The sequence below is a fragment of the Athene cunicularia genome, assembly GCF_003259725.1.
Source record: "Athene cunicularia isolate RWA chromosome 12 unlocalized genomic scaffold, athCun1 chr12_part1, whole genome shotgun sequence".
Taxonomy (NCBI): domain Eukaryota; kingdom Metazoa; phylum Chordata; class Aves; order Strigiformes; family Strigidae; genus Athene; species Athene cunicularia.
Window position 1 is genome coordinate 6,854,227 of NW_020799116.1, and position 15,460 is coordinate 6,869,686.

The 15,460-nt window shown below is 44.3% G+C and overlaps 1 protein-coding gene across 1 annotated transcript in view; it reads right to left on the reverse strand.

Annotated features, from left to right (window-relative positions):
• The window catches only part of LRIG1 (leucine rich repeats and immunoglobulin like domains 1), a 62,207-nt gene that overhangs the window by 39,238 nt on the left and 7,509 nt on the right, over positions 1 to 15,460 (reverse strand). The window contains exon 3 of the mRNA XM_026857550.1: positions 12,785 to 12,859. Within this exon, the coding sequence (XP_026713351.1) occupies positions 12,785 to 12,859 (75 nt within the window). The remainder of the gene's footprint in view (positions 1 to 12,784; positions 12,860 to 15,460) is intronic.

The following is a 15,460-nucleotide window of genomic DNA, read 5'->3' on the forward strand; positions in this document are numbered from 1 at the left end:
GAGCCCCAGGCTGCCGTAGATACAGCTCTGTTTGTTCAGGTGCCGGCCGCACGCACAAGAGTGGAGAAGTGGCAGACCAAGCAGCCGCTGCCTTTTCAGCTCAGTCACACAAAAAACCCTAACCAACCACCCAACATACAAGCAAAACCCCCCCATGTGTAATTTGTATAGGTATCCTAACTCTTCCTTAAAGGTTTACATGCTCTGCCTGAGGCTGTATGTCAGGATCTTCCCTCTCCCTAGCACTCCTTTGCTGCATCTTGGTCCTTTTTTTCAAACAAAATGCATGACCATTTTACAGTTTTTCATTTAAAACCATCATATATATAAGCATAAAGCAAGAACAGGCTGACAGAGCTATTCCAACTATACCAAAGTATGGCAGAAAGTTTAAAGGCATTTCTCCATCTGCTGTACATCAGCTTCAGAACAGATATATTTCAGGGGGCTTTCATGCATCAGGTTATGTTCTTGCTCTGTGTTGGTGGTTTAGTATGGACAAGCATGAAGCAAACTACCCACAGCTAGATAAAGGCTGGGACAGACAAGGGGTTCAAAAACCAACATTTGGGGGGTTTTTTTCTTGTTTGGTTAGTTGTTGGTTTTGGGGGTTGGGTTTTTTTTTGAAGGAGGAGGGGGCAGAAAAATGTAACTTTTCACAGTGATCTCTGTTCCAGGTCATGAACATTTAAGGTTAGAAAGCAGTCTGGGAGATGAGATTTGCTAATTCTTCCCTTTGGACCTGTGAGCAGCAGCCACCTGCAAGTCAAGGCAGAGATACTGCACAGGGCTGTGTTATGAACTACTTATTCCCACAAACTACTACACACACAAATAATTCCACTGAAGTCAACAGGACTATTCATGTGAGACCAGCATGACTCAAGGGCTATGTTTTCACTATCTGTTAAGGGTTATTCTGTGGCCACCCACAGGACCAAACTCATCTGTCTCACTGACAGACTGCAACTGTTGACCCTGGTGCAGTCCAAGTGTGGCCTCAGAGCATCCTTGGTCCCTGGGTACCCGATTATGGGCAGATGTTATCCTCCTGCTAGGCACACTCTCACAGCTCTTTCATAAGGCAGACACTTAGGTAAGAGTTAAGCGGACATCAAGCATCATACTCTTTAGAAGCTGACTTTCACAGCAGCTGGACATCAGTAAGGGCCAGGAGTTGATACACATTTAAGGCCTTTGTTGGGTTCAGTACAAACTGCATAAAGGAAAGTTTTTCTTCTAATGTAACCAAAAAAAACCCCACCACATCCAGTGAGATACTTATTTTCTTAGGTTATTTTTGCACAAGCAACATTTATGTAAACTTTCTGACTTGTTAGATGACTTTATGCTGTGTGTTAGATCCACTGAGGTAAGTGATGTAATTTTCAAAGTTCTCTCCCTCACTTTGATCTGCACTTACTTTCATTAGACTTTGACTTGCCACCATATGATTTTGGATATTTTTTGCAACATCTAACTTTCTAAACCTTTGGCATTCGATTCCATTAACAGAGCAAAATGTGTGGGATAGGCAGGATTAGAAATTAGTCATCTTTAAAACAGAGGCTGTCTTATCTCTTCAGCAGATTACACAACCTGTTATAACATCAAAGCAAATTAAGATTCCTGAAGACAAGATAGTCTCAGTCCCCCCCATCAGCAATAGGGTGGTTCCAAGAGGACCAGAGTTTCTGCTCTCTTCTTGTTACACCAGATGTTCCATGAAGATTGTACTCTGCAGAGGCTTGATGTGATGTATTCACAATGATGTATTCACAAAGGGCACAGATCTATTAAAAAAGGCTGTGCAAAGCATCTTTCATCATCACAGCTTCTCTGTAAGGAGCTTTCCTGAACTTTTATGAACTCAATACCAGAGTACAACCCTCACCTCCATGTGTGCAGATCTGCTTGAAAACTTCTCAGCAATTATCTTCAGAGTCATCAAGTGCATCCCCCCCCCCAGAGGGATGATGCACCTGCTAGGGTTGGGGCCAGGGACCTTCAGCATGGGCTACCCAACTTGTAATGCAGTTTGGCCAGTTCTCTGGCACAGGGGAGGGAGAGGATCTCTAAGTCATTGAAAATAATCAATGCTGGTTTTAAAACAGCCGGTGTGTGAACACTCTTAGCTGTGCTAGACTTTCACCCTCTCCCCCTCCAGATAACAGTCCACTGCTCTTGTCACTCTTCATCTTCTCACATTCCCTGGCCTCAGTCCGGAGGAAGCACTGAGAAAGGCTGCAAAGGAGAAAAGAGGTCCTGCTGAGTTCTGAACTCTAAGGGGGAGAATTGTCCCATGCGAATAGAAGGACAAGTCATATAAGGTAAATGGCAGTTCTCATACAAGAATGCAGGAAACCACATGGCTCTGCAGCAGCTGTCTAAATGGGGTCCTGGGGCTCAGCAGAGCCTCTTTGAAGGAAGGACAGCATCAGTATTTGAAAGGGGTCATTCAGTTGCTGGCAGATGACAGTCAGGTCAGTGTTTCCATGTTCTACATCTTACATCTTTGGTCTGCTACTCTCTTGCTCTGCCATTGGCTTTTCCTCTTGCACTTTTACCTTGAGGGCTTTCTTCTGCTGCTGATACATACCAGCCAAACTCAATTTTCTATCACAAAATTAAATGCATAAGCCAGTCCTTGAAGCCAAGAAAAAGCCCAGCTCAACCCCCACCAGTCTGCTGATCTGGTGAGTTCCTGCTCCCCACAGCCCCACGCTTGCACAGCCCCCAGCACAAGGAGCCACTTCATGTCAGGGCTGCCACCTAGTCACCCACGCACACTTATCACTGGCCTCAAAGATGAGCCAGGTTTGTGACAAGGAAAAAACAGACACTAAGAATCAGATCCAGCCCAGATGTCTGTGTAACCAGCACAGAGCAGAGGCTGGGGCAGCTACTCTGTCCTACTCCCAAGCAGAGACTGCAGCCTCTTTTCATTTTCAAGTTTTGTGCTTCTAATCAAGGGCAGCATTTTCATCTGAAAGCCAGTAGAGTCCAGGATCACAGGGCACGCAGGCACTTTTATCCTTAAATCCTGATGCTGATTTTAGTTTCTCTTTGTGTAATAAATGATCAAAGTAAAGAAGATCCACCACAGCCTAGTGGCTGCATGTGTTTTGTGGGTGGCTTTGTTTTGCTTCTGTCTCTCCACAGGAGTGAGGAGGGCAAAATACACAAGCAGAGAAGCAATTTAAGTGCAAACCAAATGTAATGACTCTGCCCACGATGCTGCAACATTAATCCAAACTAATTGCAAGCATACTGTTTGTGCCTGAAAGACATATGACACATGCTTCTCCCCACCTTTGACGGGAGCACAATGAAAACAGGTGGATTTGGCTACACAAGAGCTCTGTGATCCTGACATTAAGGCAGGTAAATAACGGACAACACACTTGAATGCATCTACTCTCCAGACCATCAAACTCTTGAGTTTTATTGAACTCGAGGCAGAACTTGCTAAAGGACTTGCCCCTTGAAGAAGGCAGCAGTTGGAGAAACAAGTTTTTTGACTGGCCAGTCAAACTCCTGTTAACATTTTAGAGATGTAGATAGGCTGGCTGGTTAGTCTGTTCCAACATGACACACACTTGTGCTCTGTTGAAAGGGCTTATCTGTCTTGTCAGCAAGGTCGCCAGAGGAGGAATAGCCTCTGGGCAGACTTCACTGGGAGCTCTGCTGGGCTGAGACCGTTCAGCCTGCAAGAAGGAATAGCTCCTATGTGGAAAAGCAATGGTCAAGTTAGCAAAGAAAATAGCTCTTCTTAACAAGTCTAGTCACCCTGTTACTAATAAAGCATATTGAGTAGGAAGGATGGCTTCAGGAAACTGCAGGTGGTGTCAAAAGATCCAGGGAACAGAAAATTTGAGCTCTGAAGTAGAACTGCAACTGTGCTAAGTCAGGCTGTTGTAAAACACTATCTGTTCAAGCTTCCCCAGAGAAGATATTGTAAAATCAGTGGTAAGCATTTACCACTACTTAGCAAGTAAGGTCAAGCTTCTTTAAGACCATTTACTACTACATTCTGATGATTCTGAAAAAGACAACTGTCTCAGGAACATAATCTGGAGGGGAAAAAGTCTTCAATAACATCAAAAGGTGTTGTTCTTCCAAACCTGAAAAGTTACAGAAAGTCCAATCCCTTTCCCTGGTTGTTTATGCTAATCACCCCCCTGTTCAGCAACTGTTTCCACACAGCACATGATCTGCAGTATATAGATAGGACAGGAGAAAATATTTTAAGTCTAAAAACAATGAGCCATTTATAGGTTTTCACCAACAACTCTTAATTCTTCCCCTCTCCCCAACTTTTCTCTGCTCAGATCTGACCACTAAAACAGTTGTCTTTTCACTCGTACGCGCCTGCACTCCTGTTTCCCTTTCCAGCTGCCTTTGCTATTCTCCCTGATGTGCAATTGAACATTAAATGGTTTGACAGGCAGAACACGTACTCACCCAACCACTTATTCCCAATCAATATTCACACGGAATCCCTCTTAACAAGCGAGAGTTATGCACACACTTGGAAGGGAAGGTGGCCTCTTAAGTGACCACTTCTGAAGATATGACCAATCACTTTCTCATCTGCCTTAACCAGCAATCAGATTTTCCACCCGACATGCCCCCAGCACAGCTGTTTTTGCAAGAGTAAGTTCATAACTTTTGACACGATCTCTACTGTTCATCTCTGCAGTTAATCAGGGAACTTATAAGGGTTAAAAATAAAAAATACAGCATATAGCCAGCTTTTATTCAGTTAAAAATGAACTTTCTAGAGATTCTTTTGCTAATCTTTTCCAACCTAGACATGGCAGGATCACATTTTAGTGAACACTGTTTACACTAATTTTTCTTTACCCTGAATTACACATTATTCCTAACTGTGCCAGTGGAAGCAATGATGGAAGTGCTAAGCATCATACAGAGCAGAAGGTAAATGGCAAAACTGATGTTTTAACTCACTGGGCTTTGAACCACATGGGCAGGATTCACTTTTTAACACCTCTGCCAAAACAGTTTTAACCTTGTTATATGCAGAGGAACTAAAAAGACACTGACTGCCTCTTCTCAAGTCTTTCAGGACACTTGGAAGTAAACCAAATGGAGATATTTTGCAAGTGCTCTATGGCACCATACTTAAAAAAATTAAAATCACAATTCTACCCCCACCCCTCTTCTTACTCCTTGCTAGGCATCTATTTGACACTCTAAGCAAGCACAACTGGTCTAACAACTAGGATAAACCAAGGACTGGTAACAAGGACTAACTGTGCAATCTCAATAGGGAAGAAGGTATAAATTCAGTAACTAATTGATAGCTTCCTGGTTTTATGCAATTTTGTTACAAAACTGAATCAGCCAAGCTTTCAGAGAAAAAAACCAGTAGAGAATTCTACCCAGAAATAATTTAACTTGCTTTTCTTGCAGCTGCAAACTGTGCTTTTACTCACCCCAAGCAAACTAAATTGCCATTACTAGCAGTTTTTAAGCAAGAAACTTCAATATGCTAAAAAAACTTTCAACTCAGCAAGTTATGTTTGAAATCTGCTCAGCCTGTGAAGACTAACAAAGGAATTGCATTTGTAGACATGTGCTTTATTTGCCATATGCCATTAAATGAGACAGTCAATCTACCACAGATATTAATAGTAGCAAGTTTGGGCTATTCTAAGGCTCAAATATGAGGCTATTTTTCATATTGACCTTAACAAGAGATCATGGTCAGAAATGACCCTAACAACTAATCTAGGCTTGATCTGCAGAGGGACAGAACTTGGAAACCATCTTGTGCACTGTACATGACACACACGCCCTCAGACAACGCACCAGAAGATGGTTTACATCTACCCTGAAGCATTACCTCTTCAGCTCAGAGGAAGCAGGCCTACCCAAACAGGAATTTACTTGGTCTTGGGGTGTAATGAACACGTGGGACACAGAGAAAAGATACTGTTCCAGTGTTCTAACCCCTAATCTCGTACTCCATCCCACAAGACCACTCGTTGTCCTCTCCTTCCTCCAGAACAAATACTAACCTAGCACAGCCTGCCAAAAAGCACACAGATGTCAGAGCAGACCTGGCCTGGCTCAAAGCAATTCTCTACTCACAGAAGAGGCTGCCATGGCCATACAAAACAGTTATCAGTTATCCTTACTAGTAAATACATAATGAAGCAGCCTCAAGGGATAACCGTATTCTACGAGTTGCCACCAACTTTCACTATCTTTTTCCTTTAGCCAATTTTTACACTGTTCTACATGTGCCCAGATTGCTTTCTGGTGCTCTTTTGTTGAGTCTGAGAACTATGTGCTTTACTGCTGTTGCTTTTCTAGAGAAAATGATTACTCACTTCCCTGAAATAGCCCCAGATCCTTTGCCATTTCCATGCACTCACATTGTATCTGAAAGCTCGAAGAGGACATGCAAATGATTAGAACAGTTCCAACAGCCCAAAAGAGAAGTCAAAACAGCGTCTCTTCTGGTGCTTGGGAGCACATGATTAATGAGAATTTCCTCCACTGGGAAAGGCTCTTGCAGTCTTTGGCCTGAAAAACTAGCAGACTTTACGCACCAGAGCCTTACTATGAACCCTGAGCAAAACAAACAGGAGAGGTGGGTTTTAGAGTATCTCATGCCTGTACATTACTGCATACTGAACAGCCTGACTGCCAGCATTCTCTCTATTCACCTTTCCACATCAGTATATTCACATTCAAAAATAGAAACTGTGTAGTCTGCAGCGTGGACCGAATCCTCAGAAAGCAACTCTCTCTCCAGCCTGAGGGGAGCTGCCCAAGTAAACCCTGGAGAATTAGTCCCTGTAGACGTGACACCACATAAGAACTGATGCAGGCAGAGGCTGGGGGTGAACCTGCTCCCACTGATGGAGCGACACCTGCATATACCACTTTGCCTTTCTTACCAGAGGAAGTTTTCTTTGTGCAAGTAATTATGCCGCATGGCAGGCAGTGCGGTTTTCCGAGCTGCCCAAGACACGTCCTGCACACAAGCAGAGCCTGCTGACTTCAACCAGACCCCGCACATGGCTGCATCTGAGTCATCTGCATTTTGTGCTTACGAGTACAAAACCACTTGCTGTGACCCAGATGGAATTAACAGTATTCTCCTTATTTCTAATTGTTAGATCATCCTTTAACTCCAGCAAAGATGACTTGCAGCCTACGTCTCTTGGGGGTCAAGGCAGTTTTGTTCGTACAGCAAATAGCCACAGCAGGATCCCAGGCTACAAGTGGCCTCTGAGGCTACATCTATACTATTTTATTAGCTCAAATCTCAGTTCTTCATTTAAGCCCAAACTTCCCAACTGTCAACACCACCTACTCAAGAACATGAAGTGAGCTCACACCTCATGTAGAGAATTGCTCAGGCTTGAGCTATGCTCTATAAGCAACACAGATGCAGCAGTTTTGAGCTCTAAGGGGTTACCCAGAGAGGCTGCCACTGGCAGGAACTGAAGCTGCAGTTCTCCTGGTACTCAGCTGAGTCTCCATCATCTTAACTTGAAAAGCAAAGACCAACTGGAGTCACATCTCAACATCACCACCTCGGCTCCTGGGAAAAGCCTGCAGAAACAAAGGCATGTTTGCTAGATCACACTTGGATCAGCAGAGTACAGTGACTGCTAACACTGTTGTAGCTAACATAGCAAGACATGTTTGTCTTGGGTGAAAGCAAAGCAGCAGCTCAAAGCACCTAATGGACCACATGGGTCATTAGAAAGAGGCTCTGCTAACTCCATTTGACAACACTAGCAAAGCAGTGCAAACAGTACTACAGTAACAGTTGCTTTCCTAAGCCTTTGCTAAGAAAGCATGAGGATCCTCCTCCTGGAGCTGTTACAACAGTATAATGCCAATTCTGCCCCGTTAGGGATCTCCCAAGATCCCTCGAGTCCACCCTAACCCACTACAAAGGTCTAATGAGGTACAGTGAAAATTAAAGCCAAAGTCAGACAAGAAAGAGGGTCACATTACTTACAATGTGACTAGTTTAGCTACAATTATAATGAAATCCCCAACACTTTGGGGAAAAGCTCTCCAAGAAACCATGCAATTCAAATTGAAACATTACTCCTGATGCAGAAATTAGTGGCTAGACTCTTTGACCTGTCTTACTGCCCAACATCCAGATGAAATACCAGAGTATCCTCCTTCTCATGAGTACCATACTGCCCCACATCTGCGTCTGAGCTCACCAGCCCTTTCAAGCAGACCTAGCATGTTCCCTGCCACTCTTGGTTTCCAATTCTCCATGTATTCAGTTTTCAAATTTTACATGATCTATTTTGCCTGTGGCATAGTAGATCACTCGCCCTTCTCCGATTAGCCCTCTCTGTTTAATTACAGTTTAATGTGAATTGATCTTTACATTAATGAGCCTGTAAAGAAGATTGATTTTCTTCAAGAGACTTTTATGCTCAGTTTGGCAGCAGAGTAGTCCTATTGATTTTGCTCTCCCCAGTAAATACGCTGCAGAGTGTCATCATATCCTCTGTGAATCAGCTAATCCTATTTCACACCCTTTTGCTCCAAAGATCTCTATTCTCACTACCTTATCTGTGCTTATTCAGAGCAAGATCATGGGGCCAAAGCATCTCAAACAGCCTTGCCTGTTGCTAACATACAGCTGACTACCATGGGTCACTATCCCTTTTGTTCCTAAATGGCTGGGGGATTAAAAGACTTAACAGTGAAATAAAAGAAAGTTATTTTTAAGTGTTTAATCTGTTAACTTCCTTAATTCCTAGCTCGCTAAGGACATTGCACAGAGTGTGCTCTGTTTACCACACTTGCTTCAAGAGGTCTGGCTAACAGGCTCTCCTCTGAGCTCTACAGCTGTGGAACAGCCTGTGCAGGAACACCAGCACCCCTGGATGCTGACTCAGACGGCCGGTCACCTTGGAGCCAGGGCAGAGGACAAGATCCACCTCCATCATGCCATCAGCCCAAACCCCCCAGGATGCATTTATCCACATGCAGGTAGATAAAGCAGAGGCAGGCAGGCCCCAGAGTAAGGGTTGAGCTTGCACCTGCACAGGGGTTTGTGATAAACCTGTAGTAACACACCAGTGCAGAGCTGATTGCAGCTCAGGTCCAACCTTCACCAGGCATGCTAGCAAGGCTGAGAGACTCTCCGCACAAGTTAGTGAGGAAGTTGGATATAAACAACCTCAGTTCTGCTGCACATAAATGGTTTCTTCCATCCGCCCCTTCCCCATCAGATCATGTAACAGTCTTCGAGAACCTACAGAGTTAACACACTTGAGTCGCAGCAGAACATTGGGAAGGGAAATCCTCAGCCAAGAGCATGTCAGTGAAAACATCCTGCCATCAACTCCCAAATGTCCAAGTCTAGGAACTGTAGCTAAATTACAAATGCTGTGGGAATTTCAGACAAGATTCTCCTCTTAGCTACTCCGATGTAATTTCGGAATGAATCCAGATTCAGTCTCTCCCCCTCCCAGCTGAATTTCCTGGCTTTTGTTTGCCCTAACAGATGTTTGCATTTAATGTCTGTTTTTATTTGGTAACCCATACACAGATTATTTTTCCCTTCTGTTCTATTAAAAGCCTTATCAAGTCCCTTATGTTTGCTCTCGTTGAGATGAACTACTTTGGCAGTATTTTCAACATGCAAGGCAAACAAACTGACTCTTCAAGGAATAATTAAACCGAACTAAACTTCATGGCAGTACATTAGGGTATAGCATGTTTGATACATATGCCTGCATCCATGTGCAGCCTGAAGCATCCAAAGATTTGAAGAAAGCCCTTGAGAATTCTCTCTCCAACAGATTCCCACATCCTTACATATATACATTACTGGCCTGTGGTCCACTCACATGTGGGGTCAAGCAAATTTCAGGTGATGAAGACAGGTACGGGAAACTCAAAAAACAGGGAATGCAAAGCAATCAAGTTTATTACAAAAACCTTTATGGAAAATTTGAGTCTGGCAGTATGGCAGGTTTTCTCCCAGCACCAAAAGGAGAAGTGTCTTCCCCAGTTTAAGAAGAGTGGGGGATGAAGTAACTCATTCAAGAGAGCTGTTTTGAGTGACACATATACAACCCTTGCTTTTATAATACATTTGCAGCCCTTTGGAAATACTTAACCGCATGCAATATACAAAACCTACTTCAGAGGTCTGTGAGGTAAACACACTTCACACATTTCTAAACACTGAAAAAAAAAAAGAGAAACCTATTTATTTTTCTTTAGCAGTAAGAATACACTGTAACACTATATACTTAAACATAAACTAGTTCCTCAGTACACAGTCTTCATTATGAGTCTTCACCCTGGGTTTGGTTTGGCAGCATCCCCAATTATTACTTCACAGATTTGAAGGCCAGAAGAAACCAGTACGATCATATAATCCAATTCCTTACATCACACAGGCCAAAGAACTTTACCTAACAATTTGTGTATCAAGCCCATTAACCTAGAGTTGAACTAAAGGACCACCTTTTAGGAAGCCATCCAATTGATTTAAAGACTCCCAAGGATGGAAAAAGCTTCACTTCCTCAGCAAATCATTCCAATGTGAGTTAGTCAGCAACATTGATTAAAGCAGGTACTTTAAAACATCTTTCAGATTATTTTTACCTCTGATAAAACTTAAAAGGAAATGCAAGGGGAAAAGAAGTGGCATTCTCTGAAGCAAGCTAAACAAAGAGATCCTTCTTGCAGAGGTATGACAGCAGCATTACAAATACCACTATCAGAGTTATTTATGTGTAGCAGCTGAGGAAAGCAATACAGATTTCTGGAAAGTGATACTAAGCAGGTCTGTTTAGAATACCGTCCTTTTATCATTTGGTTTTGTACCTTCCCCTTACTTCTGCACCACTCTGAAATTTCAGAGGAGCTGTAAATCTACTGCTTTCTACCAGTCATTATTCCTCCTTTCCAACTGCTTATTTCATTTCAGGAATAAAAAACCCAAAGCTCTAGCAATTTGGTCCTTTGCCAATGGCTAAATTAATAGCAAAAGTAACAAGGGCTTGTGAAACTCAGATCATTTATAGACTTCATGAGGAAAAAAAAGCCGATTTGGGGGGCCTAAAACTATATCCCGGATGGTGAACTGTATGCAAACTTTCCACCCATAAAGCAGATTTCTGGAGGTTTTTGAATCCCAACACATAACATGCTGGGTTATGTGGTAGCCTGGTAAGCTCAGTTCAAGTGGCAGGCAGATGGCCTCTCGTGTCAGGGGATCATGCTTTAAACAAGGGACCCTGCTTGGAGGGAGTTACCGCCCCGCCCTGCGGCCAGCAGCCCCCAGATCACACATCCAGACTTCACATGTGGTCACGCAAGCGGGGAGAGGCTGCGGCAGGAGGCAGAAATCAAACAAGATGATTTCACACCAACTGCATGTGACATTTGACAGGTCTGATAACTGCTGAGACACAAGCCACCCCTACGCGCAGGAGGTGAAGTGGTTACTTATGCATTTAACAGATCCACTTGCTCGATCCAGCACTGATGATAGCAGAGGAGCACTTCGGCTCTTCACAAGCTCTGCAGGAACACGGTATACCCAGGAACCAGATCAAAGACACCGCATCTCAACTGAAAGCTAAACACGCTTCTCACTAAACTCAGGAGTGAGATACAGACACCAATTTGAAGCTAAGATCCTTAAACTGAATTAAGACAGTGAGGGAGTTGTTATGCTGTGCATATTTTAACGCTTCCTAATGGAAGAGCAGGAACAGTGCCAGTTCATTTCACTCAATTCTGCCCTTGATTTAAGTAATAGGAATGTACTTGTCAACAGATCAAGGTTGACTCAGAGTAAGTCAGAGCCTTTTGAGCATGAGAGGCTAATCACCTGGTGGTACGGACAAAGGCATTTTCCACCATGAGAAGCAAATCCATGGCAAATATGGACACCTGCCTGCAAGTGTCCACTGCAAGGCCACACACACTGGAAGCCATCACTTGAACTGCTCAAGCACATTGCTGGAGTCCACATTAGCTATTACACTTGCCCTTCCCAGGAACTGGGGAGGTATCATGCATACCTCAGCAAAATTCCTTCTCGGTGTGCATTACAAGCAGACACATGCAAAAATAACTTTAAAAATCCACACTCTTAAGGTACTAAGAAGTTTGATATTGAATCTTTACTCCCTTCAGCAGCCTCCTCAACCCAAGATCCTTGGTGGCAGATACAAGGGATCTCAGGTGTCTAATACTTCTGCAGGCACCTAAACTACACAAGTTAGAAACTTCAAAGCTTCTCCAGATCCAACCTTACAATCACCAATCACTCAAAAAAAAAAAAGTTGAAAGAGACCATAAAACAGGTCTGGAATGAGTTGCCTGAAAGATTAAGATGCAAATAGTTTCTGGATTTAAGAGAAAAGAAGAAACAATCAGAACAGGACCAGGGAAAAAAAAGAACAATAAAGGTAAAATTATATACTCCTTTAACAGCACAAGTATGACATAATGGTTGAAACTCAAAGACAGATGAGAAAAGAATTTTACTTGATATGCATCTAGCCTGTGTTTACTGACATAAGTTACCACTGACCATAAGCACATTAATCAAGCTCAACCTCATGCAAATCACATGACTCCAGCTGATGTTTCTTAATTAAGGTGCCAACAAGCCCGATAATGAAATCTGAAGAGTCAGAAGTGGGTGTGATACACACAAAACACTTGGTCAGTAGCAGCTAAACCTAACCCACAAACAGCCCAAAGTCAAAAACTGCAATAGGCAGCAGTAACTTACAGGTGGAGGGAGCGGACACTGGAAGCAGCAGGTCCCAGGGAGGGAATGGCAGTCAGCTCATTGTTGTTGAGTCTCCTGCAAACAAATAAATTAATTGTTGAAGCAAGCAGCCTGTGACCAAGCATGCAGGAGCAGGGGACAGCCATGGCACCTCCTTATCCAACCCCCTTGACCCTGGAGGAACACTGACCTTTTGGAAGAGGCCTCTATCTCAAGAGGTTTGTCTGGGTCTCTCTGACAGTCCCATCTTATCTTCCCAACCCCTTAATAAATAAGAACCACCATAACTGGTCCCACAGTACCTGCTTTGTAAAAGCAAGGATTTTTTACCCCTTCCACCCACTCCCTTAAGCGAGGTTGAGCACCACCAAGGAAGGCACTGTGCCACAAGCCCTCCATCAACCTGAGCTTCCACCATCATTGCAGAGCCAAGCCCAAGATAGGAGACTTTGCACCCACGGCCACAAGGCAGCTGGGTCCTGCTGCCTCAGGACAATGAATTTAACTCCCTCCCAAGCAGTAGTCCCCCCTCACCCCTCCATGCCAGGCTAGGGCATGGGGACCCAGCAGGGTGCCATGGCAGCGGGGAGCTCTGGAAATCCTGCAAGGGCAGCCCCACTAAGCCAGCAGCACACACACAAAAACCTGGCCCTGGGTGCAGTAATGTCACCAAGAACAGGTGACCTGCTCCAGCAGGCTGGCTGGGGAGCACCAAGCACCCCCCTACCCAGGGCTAATGGTAATTGCAGATGGGGCCCTGCTCCTGGAAACACCGGTACAAAAATGTCCCCTTCAATGGCATGATGTTTGAAGTGTTTTTCTGACTGAAAACAGATCCTTGCCATGTGACCAGGTCTTCCTTGGTTTAAAGAGCCCTTGTTTGTATGGTGAATTAGTCAATTAATTACTGTAACAGTCGCTTGTCTGGCTGCTTGAAAATTACCTAATTTCTCAGCCATCTTGCCCACTGCCTGCCCCCCCCGCTGCCGCATGCTGAAGCAATTAAAGCCAAGCCCCTGTCAGGCTGAGCAGGGAAGCACGCAGCAGCTCCCCAGGTCCTCCAGCCATCTCCGATCCGCTATTGTTTGAGGCAGAGCCTCGCTGAGCCTCTTGCCCCTGTGCCCACCTTTAAACGTTCCCCTTCTGCAGAGGATCCACAAAGCGGATCTCAAAAAAATATATCACAATTTGAGCGCAAAAAGCAGAGGATCCCATAGCAGGCAGGGGAGCACAGCACAACTGAGGTGTGCTAAGCCATGTGCATGAGTTGGGGCAATCCTGAATTATGGGGTTGGTTGGGTTTTTTTGTTGTTTTTTTTTTTTTTATTTCCTTCTTTCCTTTAAAACTATTTTTGGCAGGTGGGAGAGGACAGCAGTACATCCATCCCAGAACTTCCTTCTGACTCCTCTGAGAGCAGGCAAGATATTTGATTTCATGAGGAGTTCCAGGCACTGCTGGGATAAAAGCTTTCCTTAGCCTCAGCTCTGCCTCTGACATTATACCCGTGCCTTAAAATGTAAGGGGAAAAAAGCCAGATGCATTGCAATTCAGCAAGGAGCTCCACTTTGCAACTAAAAGCTCATTGTTGCTCATATTATAGCAAGGTCTAGAGCTTTGAAAGGTACAAGGCAAGCTGGAAAAGAGCATTCAAATGCTTATATTTGTGCCATATTTTCATTACTATCCAACTGAGCATCTTCTGGAAAGGCACAGGAGGAGAACTAGGGTCACCCTCTGCTAGCCCGGGTCAGCTCTGGTTAAGCAGTTTCAACACCAACCAGTGTCTAACAACTGGTCAAACCCTCCTTTGACGTAAGTGTTATTTTCATATATCAGTCTCCTGTCAGGTCAGAAGTGGTTCTCCCACCTCATTTTCTCTCTTGGCTCACAGGCACCAGTTGCTGATGCAGAGGAGACAGCCAAGCTCAGTATTTGCCTGGGATTTCCCTCTCATCTTCCCCTTCCCCCATGTAAAGAAACAAGGAAAAATAGAAAAAACACACAGAACAGCCAGGCTCCACAAATTTAAACTTTCAGTCTCCTTTCTCTTCCCCAGCCCTCCCCTTTGACGACACAAACCTCCTGCCTCTGGATGCTAAGGCAGAGGAGGAGGGGGGCCACCCGTATTAAATATTTACGGTCCAGTTGCCAGGCTGGTGTCAAGCTGAAATGGAGCCTGCTCAAAAATAGCACAGCTCTCCAGAGCTTTCGGTGAAAGGCACTTTAGAAAATAAAAGGTGAGTTGTTTGGAGAGGAATTTTAGCAGTTACTACCTCTTTGTTACAAATGAGCTTGGAAAACCTGAGAGCCATGCAACCATCGCTTTCATGGATCCCATGATCCTTATGACCTGAGGAAACGCCAGAAAGGACCAAGGGCCTACCCAACAGCAACACCCTCCATCCCACGCTTTCAACCAAGGGATGAGAATGGATGGACCCCAGGGGACTGTCATTAGAGGGAGCCACCAAAAGGGATGACAGCATAGGTGTCCTGAAGGAAAGTTATGTCCCACTCCAGCCCCTACCCCTTGAGCCTCCATCAGCACAAAGCTACTTCAGAGCATATGGGATCACAGGGTTTCAGATCACTTTGCCACTAAATTTCATCCCACACTGACTTAAAACTTTTAAGAAAAAGCTTCTGAAACAACCCAATGCCCCCCCCCCCCCCCC